Source organism: Rissa tridactyla, chromosome 9 (genome assembly GCF_028500815.1).
Source record: "Rissa tridactyla isolate bRisTri1 chromosome 9, bRisTri1.patW.cur.20221130, whole genome shotgun sequence".
In the NCBI taxonomy this organism is placed as follows: Eukaryota; Metazoa; Chordata; class Aves; order Charadriiformes; family Laridae; genus Rissa; species Rissa tridactyla.
In genome coordinates this window covers 35654269-35681987 of record NC_071474.1, presented here as the reverse complement: position 1 = coordinate 35681987, position 27719 = coordinate 35654269, and the positions used below count along the sequence as shown (strand labels likewise).

Sequence of the window (27719 nt, the reverse complement as noted above, 5' to 3'; positions counted from 1 at the left end):
AACAATGCTATTGTATGCAGATAGAGATGTACATGCTCATTGTATAAAATATACGATTAGACATCACTACTAGAATTAAGGAAAATTTGATTTATCGTGATCCTAAGCACTACTCAGCATATTTATAATAAAATCACGTGTGAAGGAAATTGAGGATATTTTTATGGCTAAGCACCAGGGCATTTAAGAACAGCTGTTCTTCTGTACCATTTTACTCACTGGAAATTGGGCCACAATTCCACAGGTGCTGAAAAATATAAGAATCAACTAGACAAACAACCTGGTTCTGTTTATCCATGCTGTACCTTCAGAATGACTGAAGAAAAGTGCCTCCCAGCGTCAAAGTAAAATAAAGTCAGAAGAATATCTGCCTATATCCTCAACTGAAAATTTTGGTGAAGTTTCACTTTCTATGGGGAGAGTCTATTCTCATTCTGCCTATGTTGTTGATTAATTTTTGCCTTCCCTGAAGTTGTTTTTTTTTCCTCTTTCAGGAATTGTCACATCTTCTGCAGGAGCCTATTGCCCACATACTGCAGGATCAAGCTATAATGTCCTAGTTTCTGATCCCTCCTAGGGAGGCCTGTGGAGTTCGAAACTCTGAAAGTTCAGACATTTCAAAGGTGCTTCATTTATTCCTCCAGTGCTCTCCTCTGAAGCTCTGTAGTTGAAAAGACTAACACCATGAAGGAAACTGATCACAGGTAACCCTCTCTTTCTTTTTTTAAATAATGACTGGTAGAAATGAACAACTTTTTTGAACATTCAGATATGAGCTTTACGTTTCAGTGGTTGTATCTGAAGATTGGGTTTTTTCGGTTGTGTGTTTTTTGGGTTTTTGTTGTGGGTTTTTTTTTTTCTTCCAACAACAGAAAACATTCTTTTTTGGTGGCATAGACATGAAAAATGTTCCCTGTGAAAGGTAATAAAATCTAACATGCCACTAAATAATTTTTTTTAAAAAAAACAAAACAACCGAAGATCTCAAAGATCTTTGAAATATAGGTTGGTATATAGTTTCATTTCTCTCATCCTGAAAATTACTGAATTATCTTTCCTCTCTATAGCCTAGCATAAACTTCCACAGTGTGTGGCCATCATTTAAACACTGCACTGAAAATATTTCAGTTCCCTTTAATTTGCACCACTTTTCATGTATTTTGAATTCACCTTTCAGAGTTAGAATGCAGTGATAGAAATCTCAAACATTTTTAAAGGTACAGCACTATTTGATTTGTGAGAATGGAAAAATCTATGAGCAACAAAGCCTTTTTTTGGCTATCACCTTCTTCCTAGTCTTAAGGGGTAATTTTCTGTACAAGCCCATTGTTCTCGATCAGGCACTGCAAAGTGTACACTTAAATAAAACGCTCTCCAGTGCAGAAGACAAGATGGTTTTCCTCCAGTCTGGCTCACTAATGGTTAAGATTTTAAGGCTTTTAACCTTCAATACAGAGATTCCTTTGAATTTTATTATAAGCTGCTTCTTCTCGTTGGCCATTTTGATTGCTGAGGTTTTAAAGGACACAACCAGAAATATTCCAGACCACATAATAAATAAAATCAACACAACAAAGGTAACTAGGTCTTTCAGAAGTTTGTAAGGACTCCAGGAGATGAGCAGTTGATTTCTTCGAGCTGAGCAGAGAGAAGCATGAAATGAACTTCAGCTTGCAACAAACTAGTGTAAGAAAAACATGTAAGAAAGAACAAGTCCCATTTTAATATTACTTAATACTGGGATGGACAGGGTGTTTTAACAGCAAAGAGAAAGATCCCGCAATGGAGAAAAGCCTCAAATCTAAAGTGATCTGGAAGCACCAATTATTTTAAGTGATGACAATTTTAGAGATCTACACATGCTAGAATGTAGTTTCTATTTTAAAGCACTATAAACAGTCTATTGTAACTGAGTGGAACAATATTCCATTGATTCTTTAGAAAATAAACTTAAGAAAACTCTTAGAAAAAACAAGTAGAAAGCTTGCTACTAGCTCTAGTGATAAACTTATTAGTTTTCACTCTATGCAAAGGAAATGGAACAATATTAAGGTGAATGAATTTAGGTGTAGATCAAAAAATGAAGGATTATGCTGCCAGGGAGTGAAGGATTATCATCACTTACCTCCCTCATCCAGAAGCTTCCCACTCAGGGGCTGGGATGTATCTGAAGAGTAACATGTAATGGAAATTTGTAGCATTAAATTAACTGCAGCTGATTGGAAGCACCTGATGGAGAAGAGGTGAGAATACCTGCTGTTTTAGAAGTGTGAATAGGATAATCCCCAAACCTGACTTTCTGGTCTTCTGCCCTGATATTAACTATTAAGGTTAAAATTTGTCTGAACACTGGAAAAAATACTATTAATAGTCAGATACAATAAGCTACTAGAGAGTAGTTTTCCAGACCAATAAAGAGACAAAAGGCTCAAGTTATGGTTTTTAACTGAAACCATAGCCTCATGACACCAAGTAGTCAAAAAAACAGGCGATACGCTTAGCATCAAAAGGAGATACAAGTTTTCATTGATCGGTACAGTGACATAGCAAAAAAAACCCAAAACAAACCAAAGCACACCTATCGTCTCCTTAGTAGACTATTTAAATATGTAAATCAAGGCTACAGAAAACAAAATCTTACCTAGTAAGTGTGTACTCCCTGAGTCCTGAATGCAGGTTCATGGCGGAAAAAGTACCTATGCATCCACGCAATCGTTTATCTCGACCAATCTTCCACGTTACAAACAGTGGGCTGTTTTAGAGAAGAAAAAAAAGATATGATCACAGAAGCAATATTGACAGTCTGTGTGAAATATGTGCAACAGTGCCCTTCCATTTCGGGCAATGGCGGGCCAAATCTCTAAGATAACTGCATCTGAGCAGGCCATGGTATTTAGAAATGTCCTTCGCAATTCTTTTCACTGTTCTAGAAACATTGCTCGTGATATAATAGAATATAAGATTACTAGAGTAGTTAATGGACAATGAAACGGCTTGATAACAGATATGATATGCTCAGTGTCTCTCTCTGTCACCCATAAGCCTTCTTCTGTGGATGGGAAAAGCCTCGCCTCAGGCATCTGTATATACGGAACCCTTTACAGAATGGAAAAATACCCCTGGTCACACTAGCCCGCCCTCCACCTGAGCACAAATACTTTTGCCCTTAACACTCCTGGCAAGCAACTACTAGAAATCCTTGGAAGACAAGAAAATTTAGGAACACCCTCCAAACTTTAAAAACTGCCTGAGGAAAGGATATTTTCTGCAGGAATCCCAAGTCAGTATTTAAGAATCTCAAAAATGATGAGGAGTGGAGTAAAATCTCTACTAAGTTGAACATGTCTCAATTATACAAGTATGACAGTTACAAAGAAATACTTCTACTATCAAACAATTTTATACCAATCTATACATGAAGTTAACAAGAAAGAGACAAACCACACAAATTTTCGTGGCCAAAGTTGTCCTTGCAGTTCTAGAGCACTGTATCAATACAAAAGCAACAGAAAACTACGCAAACCTGAATTTCTCCAGGGAGTGCACTTGGCTCCTGGATACCCAGTCCTCTCAACTCTAACAAAGATTTCTAATCCTGACACGAACAGGAATGTATAGAGAAGAAAAGCAAATAAAATTTACTCTTTTTCCATAAAGGAGACAAAGTGAAGTGGATTACACAAACAAGAATGCACTCTCCCTTACTGTTACGCTTAAAAGAATAAAATAAAAAATAAAGGTATTTAATTTAAAAAACTTGACACAGAGTATTCTTGATCACAAACAGGTTCACATTCCTGCAGAACAAGCAACCCCACCCCCCATAACTGCAGAGCATCTCCCCCTTAAATCCTGAAGTAAATCTGGTGTTAATTTTTGTGGAAAGCTATCGGCCATTCAGGCATAAATATCTTTCTTGATATGAAGACTACAGCCACGCTGTACTAAAGCTGACAGAAGCAAGGTGCATCTCTGACATTCAGAGCACCTGCAACCACCACACACACACTTAAGGATGTACAACTGACTTCTCTCCAAAGCTCTTTGATCAGGCATTGCTCCCCAGATGTACAAATCACCACCCTGATTTCATCTTGGTTTTCTTTGTAGTAAGGACCTGTCTAAGAAACAGCTGTATCGTCCATAGTCACTGCTATGAAGATCAAGAAACCTAACATGAGATAAAAAAAATACATGAGCTGCAAATTTCTCTGCATTTCATGAAACAGAACCTCCCTTTCAAGCTATGCTGAGATTCTTAAAACATACTAAAGCCAAGAGCATTATTGTATGAACACATCAGTCACTGCACAACTGCCCAAATCACTGCACAGTGTAACAGAGATGGATATAGCTGTACTGGGGTGTGGGGGCGGTTGGACTCTCAAGGAATAGCCCATATTCCTTTTCTTCTTCCATCCCATTCGCTTTGTCTGGTGTGGCACGAGATATTCATCATGTAATGGCAGAAAAGGAGATGCCTGTCGGTGCACAGCACCAACGCAGCAGCATCCCATCCTCTGGTAGCTTTCCAAAACCTATTGTTATCGCTTGCTGGTACATCAACTTCCTCTGTATTTGATTAAACTGGACAAGTTCCCTTCTTTCAATGATGATGAATAGAAGAGGAAGCTGAAGTCATACTTTCTTTTGGATTTGGGTTTCCTTTTATTTCTTTTTGGCCACACCACCCCCCTCTTTTTTTTTTTTGTTTTTTTTTTTTTTTTTTTTTGTTTTGTTTTGGTTTTTTTATGTTGTTGTTTTTTTGGTTTTTTGGTTTTTTTTTGTTTTAAGTTTTTTGGTAAAAACTGGAGAGAATAAAGCCAGAAGGGACTACTACCTAACATTCAGTAGAATGCAGATCATTACACTATTCTCCATTCAGATCAACAAGTGTCATTTTACCAGCTTTTTCAAGAAAGGTATCCCAGTTCCCCTAAATGGTATCAACAAAATGATTAGATCGCAATGGCACTGAAGACAATCTCTCCCCTTGCACAGAAACAAGCCTGAATAAGATTCAAATTAGACTTCAGGATTACTCTCTTGACCTTTATTCTTTGGATTATGAGATTTATTAGCTGTAATACACTTAGTGGAGGGCTATAATTCATGGAAACATATTCGCATTTACTTTCTTGTCAAAATGCAATTCCTTCTAGGATGCATTGTTACTGGTACTTTAAAAGGACAATAGAATATTATGTCCAGAGACTATCACTGAATGTCAAACGGATTACCGAAACATTTGCATATGCTTTGAAGGTCCTTGTCAATGAGTACCAACAGAAAAAGTAAAAGTTATATACATGTATTTTTGTACTAGTGGTAGTAGTCATATAAACATACCAACTGAACTAAATTTAAACCTCTGCCCATTGAATAAATGAATCACCACCTGTAGATATACATCACAAAATCTGAATAAAGATGCTTTTCCAACCTTTCAACTTCTGTGCTCCCCAACACTTGCCTCCCTGTTCCCCAGGAGCCACTAAAGGTATCAGCACGCCTACACAGAAGATATAAGCTCACCAAACAGAATTACGTTTCTTCATTACCATCACAGATTTCTTCAAAGTGTAATATGGACCAAAGGTTCAGAGCAGTCAGTGACCCAAGAGGATTCTAACTCTTAAGATTCGAGAAATAAGGCTGAAAGGGACCTTCAGGGCTCCTCCTATCTTAAGGAATAATTACATAATTCTGCTCATAAACGATCCACATTCTGCATCTTAAACATTACTAGAAATAATGGGGACAAAAAAACCCAAAACGAAAAATTAAGATTGCCTCAAAACCTCACTGAAGTTTAGAACCTCTGGAAACATTCCGATTTCCTGCCAAAATGTTTTCCCAGTCAGCTTGGACCTAGCTATTCTTGTGCCAACATTGTCCTTTAGTTTAAATAGTTCTCTTCCCTTCCTGGTTATTATTCCCTAAAGTATTTATAGAAAGAATTCACATGCCTCTTCAGACTTCATTTTTCTGAGCTAAATGGGTTGTGTTCATTCAGTTTCCTCTCAAAGGGGATCTTTCCATTCTAACCATCACAGCTCTTCTCTATACCTTTTTCCAGTTTAAATTCACCTTCTGGAACATCAGTGTCCGGAACTGTATGTAGAATTACAGAGGAGCGTCTCGCACCTGTATTAATACTTCCATCTCTGAACTAGAAACACTGACTGCTACATTTTAGGATTAAGTCTCGCAGCCTAACATAAAACCATTCAAAACTCCACAGAGCATTTCTAGTCTTACACTAAACAAAGACAATGGCAAGCCTGCTCACGAGACCTAGACAAGCTATGCAGAGAAAAGAATTTGTATCTTTCTAGTTATGTTCCTTTGCTTTTTATTGGTATCCTTGGTTTCAGCTGCTTGCCCATTTTCTCCAAATCTCCAATGCTTCTCTTGTGTTTTAAAGCCAGCAACAACCCACAAATAAACCTGCCATTTAACATAACTGCAAATCTGAGATCTGAGGCTATGTGCCAAACTCCACAGATACCGATGTCAAGAACAGCTTAGTAAATACGTACATTTTCAACTCAAAAAAACCCCAAATCCTTATTTTCGTCTGTTACCTGTTTTTCCTTAAAAGAGAGGCAGGTTTTTTTGAGCAACACAATATTAGACCTAAAATGAAAATTTGCACCTCCAGGCACTTGAAAGAAAACAGAAGAGAAAATCTTCAGTAAAAAGCAGAAGAGGCAGCAGATGTGATGCTGGAGATCTGAGGCCTCTTTTTGCCTAAAGAAGTCTGAAACCATATATCCCACAAGAGTGGGAGAACACACTGGGGTGAAGTGAGCCCACCTTTCTGACTCTGGCTCCCTCTTGATCTAGTATGAAAGCACGGTTGGGTTTTTTTCCTGTTGTTGCTTGTTTGTTTTCCAAAAAAAAAAAACAAAAACAAAAAAAAACACAAACCCCACAGAAAGTAATCACCAAAGCAGACGCTGCTCTTCCCTAGGAGGGCTCTGGCAATCAGCTTCAAGTAGTTCTCTTACTCAATTCAGGGTGAAGCATCTTATTAAAAAGCAAAACAGCTCTGAGCTTGGGAGTGAGCCCTCTTGAACCAAGAGACAGGCTGCCCGGGGAAGTGGTTGAGGCACCATCCCTGGAGGTATTTAAAAGATGGGTAGACATAGTGCTTAGAGATACAGTTTAGTGGTGGTTTTTGTCAGAGTTAGGTTGATGGTTGGACTAGATGATCTGAAAGGTCCCTTCCAACCTAAGCAATTCTATGATTTACTTGCCTGATGGCTTACCCAGCTTCTCATGGCGATGCCAGGAACCTCTGACATACCCTACTGAGAGTGTTAACAACAGGAATGATGCAGAGCACCCCAAATACTCAGTAGCTGAAAGTTGGTGGAAGATGTTTCAAACTGTACAGAAGGAGAAGGGACCAAATCCAGACCCTTAGAAGCATCCGTAAATATCTTAATTGTTATTCTTTCATAAGGGTCTGTATTTTGTGATTGGTTTTTTGTTTACGAGACAGACGCTGAAAAAATATTTCCATCTAAAACTACGTACAGATACCACAGAAAATTCGCAAGCAACCTGAGGACTATAAACTTTCCATCCAGCCATTGCCTAATTTACTATTTATTGAAAAGTCTTGCCCAGCTCTAATCTAAATAGCAGGCAACTGTTTCAGTTATTTGCTATAGAGGTTGTCAAGCACTACCCCATGAAAACCAGCTGATCACACATACTGTTTTTCCCTCCTTTCAGTTGCAAAACTGAATTAAAGACACAGTTGCAACACAGTAAGAGTTTAAACTAATATCGCTTCCTTATATAAAATTGCTGTCATCAAAAGGGTCATACATACACAATCTGTCTCCTTGACAGACTACCAAAGTATTTGCATGTATCCAACACCCTAAACACTGACCTTAAAGGCTAGCCAGAAAATGTGTAGCAGAAGCACAGGAGCTTGGGTCACCCGATCAGAGTTCTCCCCCATGTGTCACTTCAGCTACTATGATGCTATTTTCATTAATGAAGAAACTAGGACAGCCCTGTACTTTACTTGAACATTAATCTGTTACAACTTCTGGAGAATTGGAGCACTTCACATGAAGGTCACAAGGTATAAACCTATATAAACATTGAAAGAAAGTATCAAAATACTCTTATACAACATGCTTATCTGTGCACTAAGCATGTATCTTATTAATGTTTTACAATCAAAACCACCTAAACCAATTGTTGACCTGCCTGCTATACGTTACTGAAAACATTCAAACTAAAAGCAAAAGTGCACAAGCTATTTTAGTAATCAGTCAGCTACCATAGTAAGAGTCAGCATGCCAATAACTTATACAGACATCATGTAGAAAGCACTGTTAAAAATATCCTCTTTTAATAGAAAGCAGCACTGGATACAAGGTGCCTTTTATTTGCCAGTACATTTAATAAAAAGTGAAGGGGGTTTTTTAAGTTGGGGTGTGGAGGAGAAGGCAAGTGTGAATACATTGTTTTTTTTCTGGTACAACCAGAGGCAGCATGAAAAGTTTCTCTTCCTTGTTATGGATAGGGAGGAAGAGAAAGGGGAGGAAGGTGGGAATAACTGGGGAAAGGAAGGGCAACAGATAAGGAATATTTCACAACTTCTATAAAAGACGTGCAAGAACTTCTTTGGTTTCACTTGAAGACTTCAAGTAGGACTTTGAAGTGAAAAGGATTAAACTTGATGAACTGAGAGGTAAAATGATACTTAGGTAGACATTTTAATTATAGTTATTTATTTAACCTACCATCTTTTATAACCAGAGAAGGGAAGAAAGTCTTTACAGTCCTAATGTTACTTGACACCCAGGGCTGTAGGATCAGACACTTTGAAAAGCCAGCAGCTCATCCCTTTGTAAGACCAGACTGCTTCCACTTCAGCTCCGAGGATTTCCAAGCTTCAACATGCCCAGAAAGTACTCTAAACAAGCAAAGTTGCAGTGGCAGTGCTTTCCTTTTTGTTTTACACAGGTGAAAAGGCTATTGTTCCTAAATTCTAGAAATTTTAACATTTATATTTTTTAATTAAAGCTTACTCTATCTTATTTGGAAAATCATGCTACGCTTTCAAATAACGCTAAACCCTCACATAATACTGTTTCAAACTAGAAGCATACAGAGAAAGAGAAATTAAAAGTTTATCATTAAAAGAGTATGCTGTAATCCCTTGCACAAGCAACGCCAGCCTTTTTCAGAATCCCCAAAAGCAACCTCCCTGCTAACTGATGCACTCTAAACTTCGTTATATTCCAGGCTGTGGCATTTCCAGATGTCACAATTCAGTGAGCTAACCCACATTACTCAATGTAAGAGATACAGCTTAGTAATGAAGGAGGCGGGATTGCTGATAGTTTTATCAAGGGCATCCGCGCGTATGCTCTGAGGCACAGGAGGGGGGCAGGTATGTTGAAAGTATCTGGTTTGTGATGAAAGGGGAAACTTGACGGATGATATTATGGAGCTGGTCAACAGCAACAACAACCTCTGGTGAGTGCCTTTCTGCAATAGTCATACAAGCATACAACGTGCTGCGAGGATATTTTAGCTTACCAGATATATTCTGGAAAAAATCTGGGAAGACACAAGAAAGTCAACACAAGAGTTCATGAAACTCCAAAGAGGAGTAAAGGAGAATGGAAACACCCTCTGCCCCCCCCGATTAATAGACAGAATTTGATAAATGTAGACAGTTAATATGCAAGATGTTCTGGAAGACAAGAGAACAAGGAAAGGAAGAAAAAGTCTGTAGCTCCTCACAGGAAAGGAAATGGGTACAAGTGCAAAAAAAGACCAACCATCATAGTAATAGATCCACTTGGAGAAATTGGAAATAAATCAGGTTATTGAAAAGACAGACAGAAAAACAGCAAAGCACAAGAAAAAGAGGCATAATGAAGACAATCATGTTGCAAACTGACATATGAATAAGTATGAAGAAAAACCAACTATAATTTACGAGAAGAAAGAGAAAGACAAGGAAATTGTTGGCCAGCTACTTAACTCAGAGACTTAGGGGAACATATAGCAACAGAAGATGCTAAGAAATCCAAACTGTAAAATGTTCAATTTAAAAAATCCTCATGGTAAGAAACATGAGTGCTGGGACTGACTGCCTGGGAGGATGTACAGCTGCCATCATCAGCGTACCCTCAAAGCCCTCCAAAACCAGGCCACTGTCAGCAATACTGTAAATATATTTGATTCTGCCCTTTAACAAAAGACAAGAACAAACGGTCTCCTGATGTTTACTACAGACTCGTTTTCTGATTTTGTATGATGCAATGTAAGAGAACAAAGGGAAAATTCACACACAAAACTATCTGTTAAATTGTGGGAGAGACGATTGTTATTAGAAACCTCTAGGATCGGGGAAAAAAAAAAATCTGAGAAAAAACACATTCATCTTGCACTTCTGCATATTTCCTTCTACATAGCACTGTAACAGGAGTAGAGAAAGAGAGACATGTAACATTAACCATATTCTAAAGGTCAGAAAACAATTTACTTATTGCTTCAAATAATGTAAGACTGAGTAGCTTCAGTGAGGTTCAAGGTGCTGTTCAACATTTACCTGAGTGTGTAAGCACCTTCTGAATGAAGAATAGAAGCCAATTTCTCCAGCAACTTATCTACAAGTTCATAGCGGGCTCTGAAGTGAAAATTTAGAGAAGTCCATAGATGATATTTTCGCTATTCTGAAAGCCAATATAAAGAGTCTTTTGGGTGAAGGTTATCACTTTATTCCTAGAATTAGCTCACCTTAAAGACTTCAGTTTCTCCTTCAGCCTAATTAGCCTAGACGCAAACAAAAAGCTAGTTTTTCCACTACGGTGCCACTTAACACATATTTTGACATGAGTTAAAAAAAGCACACTACTTGCTTGGCTACTTTTACACAATTGTAGAAAGAATTAGGTACTGAGTAAGAGTCTGAAATCCTTTACCCTGCCTGTGTCCAATTATACGCAAAAAAACCCAACTTACTAGGATAATGACTTTATCTAGCAAAATTCATAAAGACTAGAGCACATCAAAAAAACCCATAGATTTCCACAGAGAGGAGAAAATTTATTCTGTGATAACATTCTTCCTTGTGGGAAACGCCTCAGATTCTTACTACTAGTCTATATTGCATTACCTCTTCAACACATTTAGTGAATGAAGAAGATTCCTTACAGCCAATACACAATGATCCGAAGACAGTCACCACAATCTACTGGCTTCAGAAGCTGGAAGCAAGATCTGCAATTTTTTAATTTAAAACACTATGTAACTACTGAAAAAATTATTAAATACTTCTGAAGGCACAGCATAGTCTTTCAGTTATTCTCAGGACTAAATGATCAAGTGAGCAACTCTTCCAACTACTGAATTTCAGAAACAAACATTTAAATATTTCTTTCTTTACCCACATAACAGACTGAGTATGTTCGGTTGTTTTCCTGAAATCATTACATGCCCTAGAGAAATCAGCCTCCCAATCAAAACCTGAGCTGCTAGGTGTGAATTTGTTAGCAAGTTCTGCTTAGCTAAGCAGCTAATCTTAAGGAAGGTCAGAAAGCAGCTACTATTTTAAGAAAATCTAGTTTAAACAACAGCATAATCAGGGTTAAAAATAAGAGGACTGCTTACTGGTAGGTCATTTTCTAAGGTGAACCTGCAACACCTTAATTAAAGATTGCATTCAATATACTAAAATTACTTTTAAAAATGGACATAAATTCACAAACACAGCCAGATGATGTGGCTGTTCATTCAGCTGCAGGATCAGTGCTGCTGTTCTTGTATACTGTGTTAGATGAGCTGGCAATACGGGCAGCATTCCAGAAAAGAGAAGTTAAAAGTAACCATTTACAAAAAGGGGGTGCCGACAAATTTTAGGTACGCCCAGATTGGATGCTCAGTCAAACACTACTCTGTATTTACAAAGTCATTCTTTTGCACCTTCTCCCTCCAACTCTCACAAGACTATCCATCAACTTCATGAAACAAATTGAGTTTCTATGACATATGTTCCTAAGTTCACTGTTCACTTTGCTGAAATAAATATTTACATGCAACAAAATCCAGAACTACTCAGAAATCGCACAAGTTGGTTATGTGGGCTTACTTAGCAGTGCTAAAAAAAGATCTGAATATTTACAGTTCCTCAGAGAAACAAAATCGTCAGTAAAAGTCACGTTCTACACAAGCAGAGAATCACAGCTCGGGACAAAACTGGTTTTACCCACCTCTGTACCCAAGACAGTATTTAATGTTGCCAACCCCCAAGTGCGTTTGAAACTGAACATATGGAGTTGCAGTACAATATAACTGCACTTTCAAGAAGCAACCTGCAAAACTCTAACATCCTCCACAGTGATGCTCCTCGAGGTGGTACAGGTGGCAATGGCAGAGCACTTGGTCTGCGGCACGGGAGGTCACAGGGCACCTGAAAATTCCTCAGGATGGCATCTTTCATACAGGTCATCTAATTACTCGCTTATTGCTCAGGGTTACTGATGCATCTTTAAGTCTATATATCTTGTTTAGGGTAAGACTTGAGTTTTCCTCTAAAATGGAATGTTTCTTCCCCAAACTCCCACAATGACAGCTTCATCTGGGTATAAATTGAGTTTGTATGACGGACCAATTTGCTGTGGTGTCTGCGCAGGCACACAGCTGAGGGTGCATACGCTAACCAAGAGGACATACCGGTTAATCAGCTCATACTGCTTTAAATTACAATGCTTCAACAATGTTCCAACTGCAGTTCTTGCCCACCACAAACCAAGCAGTTTTATATCTCAATCAGCAGGTATCAGGTTTATACATCTGGATAGCTGCTAAATCATTAAGTTAAATTAAGTCATCTAGAATTGAGTAACCTGAGAACACCAATCCCTAGGGCTGTACCTCAGCCACTAAAGCCATTTGTATTTCCAAGACAATAAGATCAAGTTTAAGTGAAGATCCAACACGGATCCTATGCAGTTAGGCCAGAAAGCGTATTTTTTTAATTAAGAATTATTTTTTTTAATTAAAAAGAAAATAAAACTCAAGCCTTCGAAATATTTCTAGTTCATACAGCTGTGGAGACAGCTTTGCAAGTATGACCCAAGTATCAGCCAATGCAATATCACAAGGTTATTCCAGCACCTTGGCCATCAATCTTAGCAACAGCAGTGTTAACATAGCCTTAATGTTTACTATTTCTTGTCAGAATCATGCATTCAACAGGGAAACCATTAGTCATTTCAAATTTAAAATACTCTTTGCAATGATGAACAGCGTGGCATGAAGCCGTCACCCACACAAAAAAAGGTAGGGAAGGACATGATTTGAGAGTAAACATGAGGAAGAAAAAAAAGCAAGGAGAAGTAAAATAGAAAATTCATAGTTCCTCCGGAAAACTGTGGAAGTGAAGGAAGAGTGCAGGAAGAGAAGAACTTTTTCATCTTCCTCTGAATGCCGAGTAGAACGAGTCTGCTAGTCTTAAATAAAAGAAGCTAACAAAGTAAAGAGGAACTACCAGAATGGAACAAGGAGTTACATCCCCTTTAAAACACAGCAATTGTGATGCCAAGGCTCCTCACCAGGGTATTATCACAGTACTTTCTGTGATCATGCACACCATGATCCCCTGCTCTTCCATATTTACCTCTGACTAGTCGGTTTAACCTTCTATCTTGTAAACTTCTACTAATCCTATCCAAGCCCTCCCCAGCAAGGTAAACATCCAAACATGTTCCTCAAACACAAATGAACAAACAACAACAAAAATCTATTTCAACACCAAAAATCACTAAAGACAATAAATAATCAGCTTCACTTTTTTAAAAGGGCTTATTGTTTTATACATATTCTTTCGATCTAAGATGCCTGCAAGGTCTAGAGGGAGCAATGCAGCTTGAAGACAGCCATTGCTCAGGTACTTCAGGAGAGCAGGCTTATCTGAGCAGCCCAGTGCCACGCGTGTGAAAGCAGATAGGATGGCTCTGTACTTAGCCTAGTTGATTCTGGCTCTTATTAAGCATTAGATCTGGAATTGCTGAACTCTACACTGTTTTGTAACAAAGCCATAACCATGTAACACCCCTCTGATCAGCATCACCAGCCTCACACAACTCCAGATGTGACAAAGTATTACAGAATGGGAATAAATGACCAAAAAAAAAGAGAGAATCATCACAATTTATTCAACAAGCACTATAGAAATATAGTATCAACAGGCGCTGTTGACACTACTCAAGGTAAAGGTGATGAAAAGCAGGTGTGAGTCTGGACTCGCTGGCTCCCATCTCTCACCAGCCCACGAGATTCCAGCCTTCTCGGCAGCCCAGCATCAGAATGGCAGGCTTGGAAAAGCCACAGAAGCCCATCTCTACACAGCTACTTATGGAAGGTAGTAGGGCACTCATGTACCCTCAATACCAAATACCATCAGTATACACAGATTTAAAAAATAGTTGTTTATTTGGGAGCTGACAGCTGAAGCGTGTACTCCTGCCTCCATCAGATTCTGAACTTGTTACACTTCAAAATTCATTCTCCTGCCCATTGTGCTTATTTCCACATTTCATGTATTTTTAGCCATTGTTTCCCTCTCCCCCCTTTCACCTCCTTTTCCATTTCCGTCCTCTCTACGTCTTTTTCATACTTCATCTATCTCCCTTTGTAATCAGCTTGACTCCTCCCCGCTGCGAAAAGGGGGGAGAAGCAATAAAGTAATACTAAACTCATTGCATCCCACATGCCCATTACAAGTCTGTGCGGGTTGAGGCCATTCTCCCTAAATGGGTCGCTATTTGCTTTCATAAATTCTGGAACCCTCATTTTGATTAAAACCTCTGGAGCATTCAGCATGTTCCCAAGGACTCAGTAAAAACTTATGAGAAAGTGGATTTTGAATTTTGGAATGCAAACATGAAGACTTAACTCCTCTTATCAAAATACTGCTTAATCTTTCAGGATGGTACACAGGCTTATTAAACGCACCCAGGGTAAGGGCTGTACCTTCAGATAAACTTTTGCTCTAATGTCAAAAGCAACCAAGAACAAGTGTCAACGTATTCTAGGTTACTAAGACACCATCATTTGTAACATTTAATAAAATTATATAACAATATGTATATTTACATTATAAAACTGTTCACATTTATGCTGACCTACTTAAGCAAATTGTTTTTCCCCAATTGCACGATTATGAACCACAGCAGAAAAAACAGACTTTATGAAGTTAATAAATCAATTCAGTGTCATTAAAAATTATTAACATTATTACTTCAGAGTCTGCAGTCACCTGATTATGACTTTCTATGGGGCATATTTAAATATTTCTAAGAAATATAGTTTTGTATCCCCAATACCTTTACTATTAGTCATACATTATACTTCTTTTAATCAACTCAAACTAACTTCAGATTATACATTGAAACTATTGGCTTGTTAAAAAAAAAAAACTATCCAAGCAAAGCTGGTGTTTTCTCCCTGGCTATTCCTACCTTTCTCATACCCCAGAAGTCAGTAAATGATTTTATGTTCCATTTCATAGCAGTAGACAGAAAAACCAGGAAAATACTGCATTTCATCCAATAAATAGTTTGCATCAAGTAACTCTGGCTACATATTAAGTGTTTTGAACTGGGTAAGTCCCAAAGTCACCTCCCCACCCAATTTTCAAAGAAAGTGAACAACTTAAAAACCACATGCTGCTCCCATATCTAAAAGTGAGCTCAAAACCCATGTACTTCATGGTCAAGTGTAGTCAGGTTAACAAATACGTTAACAAATTAACAAGTGTTCAAATTAACAAGCACTTAAAAGAACTGGCACTGCTTATCCTCCCCCAGCAACGCTTCGCAGTCTCCTCTCCAGCATGAGAGAGCAGTCCAGCATTAGGGATACTAATGTCAAAGACAAACATTTTAAAAGATGCAACAGTCACCCTAAAAACATATGATTGGAAGCTTTCCAAGTCAAACATGAAACAATTTCAGCACCACCAAAGATCTCATGTATAGTTTATGATCATTCTACTTAAAAACTGTAATCGAGACAAAAATATTTCCAGTGAAAGCATTTTCCTTTGAAGAGACATTTTTTTTGCAATTAATGCTTTGAAGGGATTTAGCAGAGCCCTTTCCTAAAATTCCATGAAGTAAAATATATCCAAACCCAAATGTTTTAAGAACACCACATCCAAAGTGTTTTAAAGAGCTGCATAAGGCCCCCAGAACTTCTACCCCATAAAAGAATAGTGCAGACAATGCTGAGGAAATTAGGTAGGAATAGCTCCAGCTCCTAGATCCTTTCTTTCCTTAGAAGTCACTAGCAAGAATGCAGCCAATGTTAGTTATGAGGTCCTAATATAATGTTTCCTCTTCTATCAGTAGCAGGACAATTCAGGCATAGAATCAGTATTGAAAGTTGACAGAGAAAAAGCATTCTGTAGGCACTAAAAATCTGGAATTTTAGTGCCACAGCACCATTTCCATTCTTGTAAGAGAGCAAGCAATTCCATGCTCACAAATAGTTGCTGCATATTAACTACAAACCAAGAGCCAGAGAATATTGTTTTGCATAGATTTTAGACAGCAGCTTCACACACAACTCCTGCCTTTAAAGTCTACACATACTACCTTAAAAGAAAGTCTGTTCTCATTGCCAATGAAGATACTGAATTTTTCCTTCTGATTACTTGACAGTTTTACCCAAACTGCCAGTGACCATTAGCAACGGGGATGCTGGGTTTTTATAAATTGTTTTTTTTGTTCTGCTGAAATATTACCTGAAGCAGTCAGTCAAGACATCGGTGAAAACCAGGAGTTGTAGCTATTAAAAGGTCACACAAAATTTTGATAGAGCTGTAACTGGGATTCTCCTGCTACAGACAAATCATAACTTACACTTTAATGCATTTCAGTAACTGTGAGACACATAGTTCTTTCAAAATATTAGATGAATGAGTAGAAGTAGGCAGAAATGTACGCAATTTGATCTGGAAAATAACTCGTTAATTAAATTCACACACTTTACGCATACAAGACACGAGACATACAGTCATAAAAGCATCCATTTGGACCTTTAAAATGCTTTTTGTTAGTTGCCAAATGCACGATGCATGCTGAGACATAAGCACCTAAGGGCACAACATAAACAGCTGAACGAAAAATTTATGCCAATAACTGAGAATTTGCCAAGCCTGTGAAAAATGAACACACACAGGAGTTTTCCGCTTAAGTGGAACTTAGTTCAAAGGAATGAGAAATATTTAAAGAAACCTAAGAAAAAACTGGAACTACACAAGATTTTTTAATAGCAGTAATACATTACAAAACTTATACGCCAAGGTGTCTGGTGACAGGAGAGACTGCAATTCAGCCAAATACTCAAAACTATTCCTTTGGAAGTCATTGATTTTTCTTCATGCTAAACTACATATTCTAAAGGTCCACTGCATAACAGTAGCGTTAAGCAAGAGACTTGAAACAATACAAGACACATTAGAGTATACTTCCATGTTTTTAAAATACATAACTTTGAAAATGTAAAAACCATACGATTATTTTGGTACTGGTTTAAAGAAGCTCACAATAATGTTGCAAGACAAGCTAAAAAACAAGCCTCATCAGAATTTGAAACTGCCCTCTAATTCAGACTTCACTAACTCTACAGCTGGAATAAATTAATCTTTTGGATCACAAGAATTACTATTAAATCAAGGCACTCTAGATTGCACTGTTTGTATAGAACTTACCCGTGTAATTTAACCAATGAGACAATAGTTCAAAGGCAGACTAAATACATTTGAGCCAAATGGTATTTATATTTTTGTCACAGAAAAGACATACTAAGGACAGTGCTTTTAAGACTGACAAAGATGATTCAAAATCTGGGAGTTCTCACTGGTTTGAAAGTAATGTCTGCTACGGAGACTGGATGTTTTTAAGCAAGACAGACATCTGTCAGTCAGCATAGGTATAAAGTACAGAGATACCGTGCCTTGAGATGAACTAGATGATCTCTCAGTGTCTTTCCACCCCTTAAATCACAAATGACTGCATAGACGGTTGAGTAACAGTGAAGTTCAGAGCTGCTGCTTAGATAAAAACAGCCTCACCCAGTCTTCCCATCCCCAGTCAGCCAGCCTCCTGTCTTCTTCTGGAACAAACACGCGTGACTGGGGAACTGATCTGGTTAAAAATATATCTCTTTCCTTTTTGCCAGTTTAACTTAGACCAAGCTTGTTTCCCTGTGCAGGAGCACCTGCAGGGGCATCAGCTCAAAAAGCAAAGAGGAGGCAAAAGGGGCAGTGAAAAAGGGCAAGGATGATGACTGCTTACATCTGCACCCCACAAGAAGACACGCATGCAGTACAGCCTAAAAAATAAAAAAAAATAAAAAGGAGCAGCAGTAAGATTTTTAAAGAAAGATAATTACTTTTATTAGACCAGCCTATATTGCTAGAAAAAGCAGAGAAGCTTTCAGACACATTGCTGCTTTAGCAGATTAGGCAAAGCATAAGATAGAACAAAACTGCTCATAATGTAAATGTAACCATGCTAACCTTGAATAAAAAGAAGCACTTAGCATTTAGGCAACAGAGAAGTGTGTTAGCCACAGGCCAGCTGACCAGTCACAGGTCCCTTTGGAAGAGGGATAAACTGCAGTTAGTGTTAGAATGGTGCAGTAACACAAAGATCAGTGTTTTTAATTGAGGCCACAATTCTTAGTACACAGCAGACATGCCTTAGTTACTCTCAGACATCAAGATAACGGACAAAGCATCATTTTCTGAGCAAGTATCATACTGGTTACTACATGCTGTCACTAGCCATACAATTAAACAACCAATAAACACAAAGACACTAACTCTAGTATAGGAAATTACTGGAGGATACAGCAGTATCTTTACAGGCCTTCCCTGTTCTTATGCTCTTCCAGCAGTATCTGCCATTGGCCATCCCTGGGGGACAACACACAGGGCTAAGCTGATCATCATGTGGGACATCAGTTCTTTCCCTGTCTCTTATCAAACACAAGTTGACGCAGATACAGAGATGGCATCTACAATACAGTAATTTTGCTTTAAAAAAATGCACTTTTTATATTCTAAGACTGATAAGTTTAGGGTTATGCTTTTGATACAAGGGAACAAATATAAAAAGTTTTTTAAAAAAAAAACACTGCCTCATATGAACCTTAGTGTCATTTTACAATCGATAACTAGCAATGCCACTGAAAAAGGTGCTCTCATATTGCCTACTTGGTTTCTGTTCCATGCTCCAGCACGTCTTTTGCCATCTCAAGCATTTATGTGGTCATAAGTTGGGTCAGAGTTAATCTCGTAGAAACAATCCACCCTCCAGCTGATATTACTGTGTCCTGTTGAACTAGGGATCCTCCTTGTTGTAGCAAACAGACTTAAAAGACTAGGAAGAAGCAGGCAGGGGTATTGGACAACTTTGCTAGACACACAGCTAGCTGTGTTTGTGGCATCTGACAACCAGGTGGCACACCGCCCATCAGATGCAGCTGTAGTAACCTCTCAGGGCATCTACACCAACTACTTGGTGATTCAGCAAAGAAAACAGTAGTGCACAGGATCCACGCTACTAACAGTAGTGTATGGAAGCACCGGATAGATGCTCTGGAGAGTAAGTTCAAGTCACTGGGCAGAAGACTTACATTCAGGATTTTCATGGCTTTATTTTCTGAAACACTGCCATTTCCACATGCAAGGCCTGAGCAGAAGGCTAAGATAGGAGGTCAATGATACAGAGGGAAAGGATTTAGGCATTATGGGAACAGGAAGAACTTGTTATTCATGCACATTAGTCATGCCAGAGTCAGCCAGGCTGGCATGCTAATAAGAGTTTTGGAACTTACAAACACTGCTATGCTACTGCTAGAAATTTCAGAAGTAACACATGGGAAGCCCAAATGCTTGGCCTCACCTGACACCCTTGAAGTAACAAGCATCTCCAAGACTTGGTGGAAGGAGGACAAACCAATACAGTATAATGCTGAGAGGCTACCAGCTTGCTCAGAAATTCCAACAGGAATGACAAACCATAGGCAGGTGCGGGATCGCACTGTATGTGAAGGACATAACATTTAATGGCATCAATTATTACAGGAGAAGAGAAGCCCAATGAACTACTTCTGGTAGAAGCTGCATAATCAAGTAATAAAGACGTATCATCAACTGCACTACTAGTTCAGGGAGATTATAAAATTGCAAGTTTAGGAAAGGTAATAACAGCAGGCAACTGAAATCTCCTGAGATAAAGTGTACCCTGTGCCTCAACAGAATGACATATAAAGAATTTTTTTCCCCTGCAAGTAATGACTGATCCTTGGAAATTTGTGTTAGGACCTATGTGACAAGATGCCATTTTTGGTTTGGTTTTGAGTGCTACACAAGACCTAGTTAAAAGATATCAATAGGAAAGCTGCTCTGTAACTGTGCCTTCAATGTAATTCTATTTCAACATTGTAGTTGAATACAGCAGGCCATAAAAATATTTGGCACATGGATAATGAATTTCAAGAAAGGGAAGAGTGTAAAAAAATGTAAATAATTAGTAATCCTCCCAACCCATTCCCCCCTCAAAAAAACCCCAAACGAACAAACCAACCAACCCAAACACACACAACCCTAAAGGGAACAATCCAAACAGCAAAGAGACTGCAAGAGCTTGGAGGCTGTTAAAAACAAAACAACCACCCCCCAGAAAAAAAAAAATTGAAAGAAAACAAACCTAAAGCAGACAAAATTCTGTATTAAAAGACCAGGTAAAACATTCACCACAGTTAGAAGAGAAAAAAAAAGTAGTCAAAAGAATACGTCAATCCCAACAACAAAAGCCTACACCCTGCATGACTGAATAAGGAAGTTAAGGAGGGCATCAGGGAGAGGTCAGCTTTTAAAAACAGAAAGCTTGCCTAATGAGAATGGAAGAGATTATAAAGACACATGGTAGGTCAAAAGTAAACAGTAAATAACGAACTAAAAATGTTTGGGTAGCACCTCACAATAACGAACTAAAAATGTTTGGGTAGCACCTCGCAAAGTTACTTAACTACATCAAAAGCAGGAAACCAACTAGAAAAAACAGGGGGATCTCTTGCAGACCAAGGTGAAAAAAGGATACGGGGATGACGGCACCAATGCAGAGCAGCTCACTGCGTACTCTGTTCCCAGTCTTTACTGGTGAAGAAACTGGGGAGATTTTCACACCTATCTTTATGGTATATAGGTCAGAGGGACTAGGTCAGTTTGAATTAAGTACAGAGGAGGCATTAGGCTGAACAGAGAAGGCAGACATAGTTCACCTAGGCTAGGCACTTTCAGGACAACTCCAAACCTGAAGAACTGCTGGGCAACAGGTTGCCACTGTAACTCCAGTGCACACAAAAGACACTAAAGGGACTCGCACTACAGAAATGCAAATGTGATTTCCATCCCTGCAAAGTAATAGTGAATCAGATCACTGTGCACAGAGACAACTGCAGTCTGTTGGAAAGAGTATGCACAGCTTCTGTAAATGGAAATCCTATCAAGACCACTACTCTTCCCCCCAGCTGGTGCCAGCTTACATATCCCTCTGAATTTGGGGACTGAGCTGTTGGATTCACTGAATACCTGGGTTAAAAACCAGACAGTCTTATGGAAGGGATCAATCAGGATTGTTTTGGAAAAAACTTGTAGAGTGTAATTTCAGCCACCCAAAAAGGGCACAGGACTTTCTGCAAGGGTTTGCATGTTCCTCTGCTACACATTGCAGGCTCCTGGCAAACTTCACCAGCTTAAAGCCACAATGCGCAGGTTTGCTGTACATTGCAGTGTTTGCAACTACGTGCTTAAAAGCACCGTGATGCACCCAGATGAACTCAGCAGGGGGAAAAAAAAATAAAATCCCATAACCTTGTTTAGCCTTATATTCCAGCCTGTAAGCTTTGTTCTTACGACTGGGGAATTGGATGTAGGGCAAATGATTGGCAATACACAAAAAGAAGATTGTCATATGATTGCTGCTTCTTCCATAGCTTCTGTATGTACTCACAGGCACCAATCTATGTGCTGACGGTGTCAGAAGCTAGAAAAAGTCACTGAGGTGAGTCCACACACACACCAAAAAAAAAAAAAAATCACGTTGAAACTCAGGTATTTCTCTCCACTGATGTCTTCAGCACTGCTGGAGACAATAGCAGGCTAATGGTCTCAACCGGGAGAGCAGTTACATTCTCAGTGCAGACAACAAATCCAGGCTAAAGCAACTTAAGCTGCAGTTCTCGGCAGCCTAAAAATAATAATGTCTGGTTGCAAGGGTCCCACCTCTTCCCAGACTGCACAGGAAGACCCAATCCCTTAAGGCACCTCTGGCATTTAGCATGCTAAAAGACTCGGAAAAAAAAAAATCTTACAACTCAGCAAAAAAATAACCTAACAAAAAGCAGTACAGTATCTGCTGCTGACTTATCAAGCAGAAACAGCACAGCAAGCATACACTGATCAATTCAAGTGGTACAAGTGAGAGTGTGGGGCACATATATGAGGACGTTTTGTTTGCCATGGGCATGCAGGCTCATCCAAAAGTTACATTTAACCCACATTAGTTCCCCAATCCAGCAGACTACAGTCACACCATTAATTATGCCTGCAATAGATTTGGTATGTGAGTGAAGTCAGATTGTGAAACTACAGTCCAGCTCTACAATGTCATTCAAGTGGCTTGCAGGATACAAACACACTGCATAAAATAGCTATTCAACACTAACAATACTAAAGGAAAACAAAATTCTGGAAGACCTAGAATTAACCTCAAGCAAAGAGACTACAATGTTTCCACAAAAAAGCTTAAACATTTCTTTCTAAAATTAAATATTCCCTCAAACACCACATGAAATACAAACAGTCTCTCCTAACTATGTACAGAACACCTTCAGTAATATCCCTTCAAATGTCAAAACTGAATTTCAAAAACCATCTCATCATGCTGGAAACACTGGAAAATAACCAGGGTGTGTTTTAATTTTCATGCATTAAAACCTGTGTGTTCACATTTTGTTTTCCTTCACTAGATAACTTTTTGCTTTCATAAACTGGTAAGTACATTTTCAAATTAACTTTGAAAATTACGCGTTTCTGAAGCTATCTCAGACAAAATTACAACTATACTGTTCACCGGTAAAATATGTACAGCCTTTCAAAAGTAAAGTACTGGAGTTCTCTGAAAATACTGTATGCTACAACTCTGTCACAAAAATATATAGTATAAAATTGCTAGTTTTGTTAAAGGTAGTTATTTGGTATACCAAACAACTCACTACCACGAGCAGATCCCACAACACCACAATTCAATCATTATTCTGGGAATTAACTGAAATAAAACAGCTGTGGACCAAATCACTGACCTAAAGGGCAATATTATTTTGTTGTTATTAAATCTGTATATTTGTTAGTCAATGAAGTTTCTAAAGGCCAAACAACTGAAGATATATCTTTATTCCAGAAGACTAAAGATTCCACCATCCTACTGTCTATTTATTTTTAAAATCAACACATTTATAATGGTAGATGGCTTTTAAAGGACTATAAAAAAAGGCTATAAATTCCTTGAAAACAACAGAGAGGTCTAAGTTGTTCCGTTTTGGATTTCTCAGTGCATTGCTTCAAGGTGCCAGGCCTCCTATTTTCACCTTTTCTAAGGCAGAAGAATTCAACTATAGTCTCACTCACTGACTAGACTCCAGGCTGTAATTCTTATTCACCAGACCCGAGTGGTGGAGGCTGGCACCTATTTTTCTTTCAGTAACCTGTGACAGGTGGGTCTACACCGTAATTGGCAAGTTCTACTGAAAACTAAAGCATGGATTTACATACATGACTTTGTTCAGGTACAGCCACTGGTAGGTACAGCATCCGCTCCAACAATAGCACTCAGCTCTGTGCCAGACCATACCTGCGAACAGGAGGTGGCACGTTCCACCTCAGCAGTTTACCTCATGGTGCAAGGTCAAACTCTTCCTTTGACCATCGTTTTATCTCCTTAGAGGTAACCACTCACTCAACTGCATCCAAGCCCAAAACACAGGTAGCAGTGGCCATCCTTCAGTTGATGGAGGAAACCTCAACTGGGATGAGGGGAAAGAGAAGAACAACCATTTAAAAACACTGATAAACAATAAACATATTACCAGCTGTGGAAGCAATAATCACCTGCTCACTTTTCTGGTTTGGTTTTATTTTTTAAAAAAACCAACCAAACAGAAATCTCTCCAAAACTCAGCTTTGCTTAAAAAGTTGTTCACGTACCACAATTTCAAAACCTATCAATTTGAAGCCTTCTGACATCTCAAAGTAAATGCAGAAGCCCCGACTTCCCCAGATACCTCAGGGTGAGCCTGTCATTTCAGCTCCCCGTTACTCCCTTTCATAGAACCTGTGCTCCTAAACCGCTCCATTTCTTTGCTGTCACGAATTGCTGCGCAAACCAAAAATCCATTTTGTTATTTGGCTGAAGTCAAGTAATAAAGCCTCCAGTACCACTAGTTAAAAAAAATTACTGCTCAACAAATACTTTGTTTGCCATTTGAATTGTCACTTCCTTGGGTTTTATTTTGGCAATCCTTCTTACTAACAGCAAATATACTGTGTTCAGAAAAGCAATATCCCCATTCCCTGTTCAACATGAACCATTACGAGTTATGGTTCAGTTCCAATTCAGTGAAAGATTACTTATACACATAACATTCTCCAAATTCATTACCTCCACAGAGCTCTGTTATTGACCAATGTTTACCTCTATTCATTTCCACCTCAAGACAGACATAAATCTTATTCAAGCCAGAAGAAGCGTGCAAAGAACAGTTTATTAGAAACCAAACCCCATTTGCTAAGTTAGTTTAGGTCCTGCTAGACCTAAACAGGCAACAGAGAGCCAACCTGGGCATCTCTGAACTCACACTGAAAGAAATAATCTCCTCAAAAATGTTGTTCCACTTTCTATCAGAAGCTGCCTACAGAGAGTTCATCTAACAGTCCTTGGAGATAAGATATTAAACTTAATCTCTCATCATTATTCTCCAGTAATATTTTCTTTAAAATAAAAAAAAAAAGCACCAGTGTCACCGTTTAAGAGACCTATCACCATATTCAGACACAGAAGCTATTAGTGACAGCATTGAACTTCCATGTCACAAGTAACTGTGGCTCATTACTAACTACTATGGCCGTACAAGAGGACATGAACAATTTAGCAGTGTCTGCAGATGTCAATTTAAAAAAAAAAAAAAAAAGAGGAATTTTTAAGCCAGAAATAAACTGACATTAATATGATATAGAGAAGATATGCTTTGCCACAATAGCCTGATAATTAGAGACTTTCAATGGCAAAACTAACTTCTTCAATCTTTGAGAACTTCATCGCCAAAAGCTTTCTCAATCTAGAACACATCACCAAAGCAGAAGCAACTAAGGGACCAGGATTATCGCCATCCATCAGTCCCCTTCCAAAGCGGGACCATGAGAAGGAAAAAAACCCCACACTGATGCCTAAAGCCCAAACCCACTCCAGTGAACTCAGAAAGAATGAGGGACCTTTTAAACTATCAAATCTATTAAGCTCACTACCAAATGCAATGCATCATATATTTCTTGTCATGAAGTGTTAAAGTTCTGCCTAAACTATTTGGATTGCTTGCCCCTGCTAATCCTATTAAAAGTTACTATAAAGCCATACTACTCCACTAAGCAGAAACCTTACACTCTAAATCTAAGACTTATTCAAAGTCATTTTATATCCTTTGGTTCTTCTGGCAGTACTGTCATCTAGTTTAAACAGTTCATTTGTGTCCCTTTGTCTTTCTCTTCCTATATATACACCTACATATGCACACAGAAACTTATATACATACTGGTGTATGTATATATACATATACACACTGCCCCCCAATCAAATTTTGTACCTCTCAGCTATTGTTCTGAGCCTCTAAAGCAGCTCAGCTCTTCTCATCTTCCTTTGCAAGCTGATCTCACACTTCTTCCAGGCACTGTCTGCCCTGCTCTGCAAACAGAAATGTCTTTCTCCTGAGAGAAGCAGAACCATAGTTTTACAAGTAATATCTCAGCCACTCTCTTGTACAATTGTATTTAATACTTTCCTATTTTTACTCATAATTTATCTTTAAAATAGCCACTTGCCCTTTATGTATCTGTTGCATAATGAAGGCTAAGAGACAACTGGCAGTCAACTGGTAATACCTGGAAATCACTAAGGAGAGAAACAAGCTCCTGACTTACAGAATCAGTTTTTAATTACTCCTGAAGTACATGAAGCTGCTCTATAAAATATTGATTATCATCCCATTTCTAACAGTATAGCCCCTGAAGTATTTCAGTCATTCCTGTATAGCATTCTGATCTTCCTCTCAACTTTGCCTCATTAAAATTTCATTATAATCTACCCGTTGCTGGGAGGGCGGGGTGTCAGCGAGGATTACTGATAAAAGACAAACTGCAAGTTCCTGAAGACTAGAAAAATATTTGAGGAAGTATCATTATACGGTCACTGCGTGTACCTTCCTTGCTACCCTGCCTTCTCTTTCTACAGTTACTACACTACAAACTTAACAAAGAAAAGTAGGCTGAGGTACCTTTTTTTTTTTTCCAGTAAGAACACAAGGTAGAGAGATTGAGGGTCTTACCAAGGTTTGTCCACCACAGTGACACAGTCAGGAATAAAACACAAGTCTTCCAAACCTCACTGCAGTAATTTATCCTTTAAGTCACTCTTCCCTCCTCTAATAACTTGCATACAGAGAAGTTGGGCAGAACCGGCAGAACTCGAGAAGCACTCAGAGGTCCAATGGCCGATGTTTTTATGTAAGATTACCAGTTTCTTTCTAGACTAATCCAATCACTTAAAAACAAATAGAGGCCTTATCTGTGGAACAATCTGAAGACTACCGATCTCTCTGCAATGGCCTCTTCCAAGAAGTTTCTGGCACCTCCAAAAACCTAAACTTTAATACCAAAGTGTCAGAGACCACTCTTGGACTGCTCTAGTTTTCTCCTCCAGAGCAATTTCCACTAAACATTCTACATAAAATGACAACCAAGAAAGCATATTATGCTTATGTTGCCTAACTTTTGGATGTACGTCTGTGATCCATACATTTAGATGACTCCTGCTTAGAGGAAGAGTAATTATCTCACACACCCAATTTGTAGCCTACAGACTTTTAAGATGAAATAATGCGTAAGCATGTCTCAATGGCTTAGCACCTTTCCTTAGGGGGGAAAAAAAAAACCAAGTAGGTTTGGTTTTTTTTTAACCAAGACAAAATTTCAGTAAAAACTTCAGAAATAACCAGACCTATAGCCTACATAATTCAATTTATGGATTTTGACAGTCTCAAACAGGCTGCAAAAATTTACAGAACCAATGGTACCAGGAACCATTCAGGAATAGCTCACTGACTTAGCAGGGACAAAAGTTTCTTATTTCCAACCACTTAGCATAAAACACATTCTAGCAGCAGAGTGCTCATCACCTTCTTCTATCTTCATCTATCCTGTCTAGTGTAACTACTTTCAGCTTATGACAAATAAGACTCATTTTTTGCTGAGCATCTCGAACACGTTTGAAGAGGAAGAAAACACAATTAAGTTAGCAGAACAGTATAGGACAGTAGGCAGCCTTTGA

General features: G+C 38.6%; 1 protein-coding gene across 5 annotated transcripts in view; it reads right to left on the bottom strand.

Annotated features, from left to right (window-relative positions):
• AMMECR1 (AMMECR nuclear protein 1) overlaps positions 1-27719 on the bottom strand; it is a 108568-nt gene that overhangs the window by 43952 nt on the left and 36897 nt on the right. For all 5 annotated transcript variants that reach the window (XR_008468566.1, XR_008468567.1, XM_054215331.1 and 2 more), the window contains one exon: positions 2642-2752. Coding sequence is in view for 3 of the 5 variants with exons in the window: in XM_054215331.1 (XP_054071306.1) it covers positions 2642-2752 (111 nt within the window). In the remaining 2 variants the exon portion in view is untranslated. The remainder of the gene's footprint in view (positions 1-2641; positions 2753-27719) is intronic.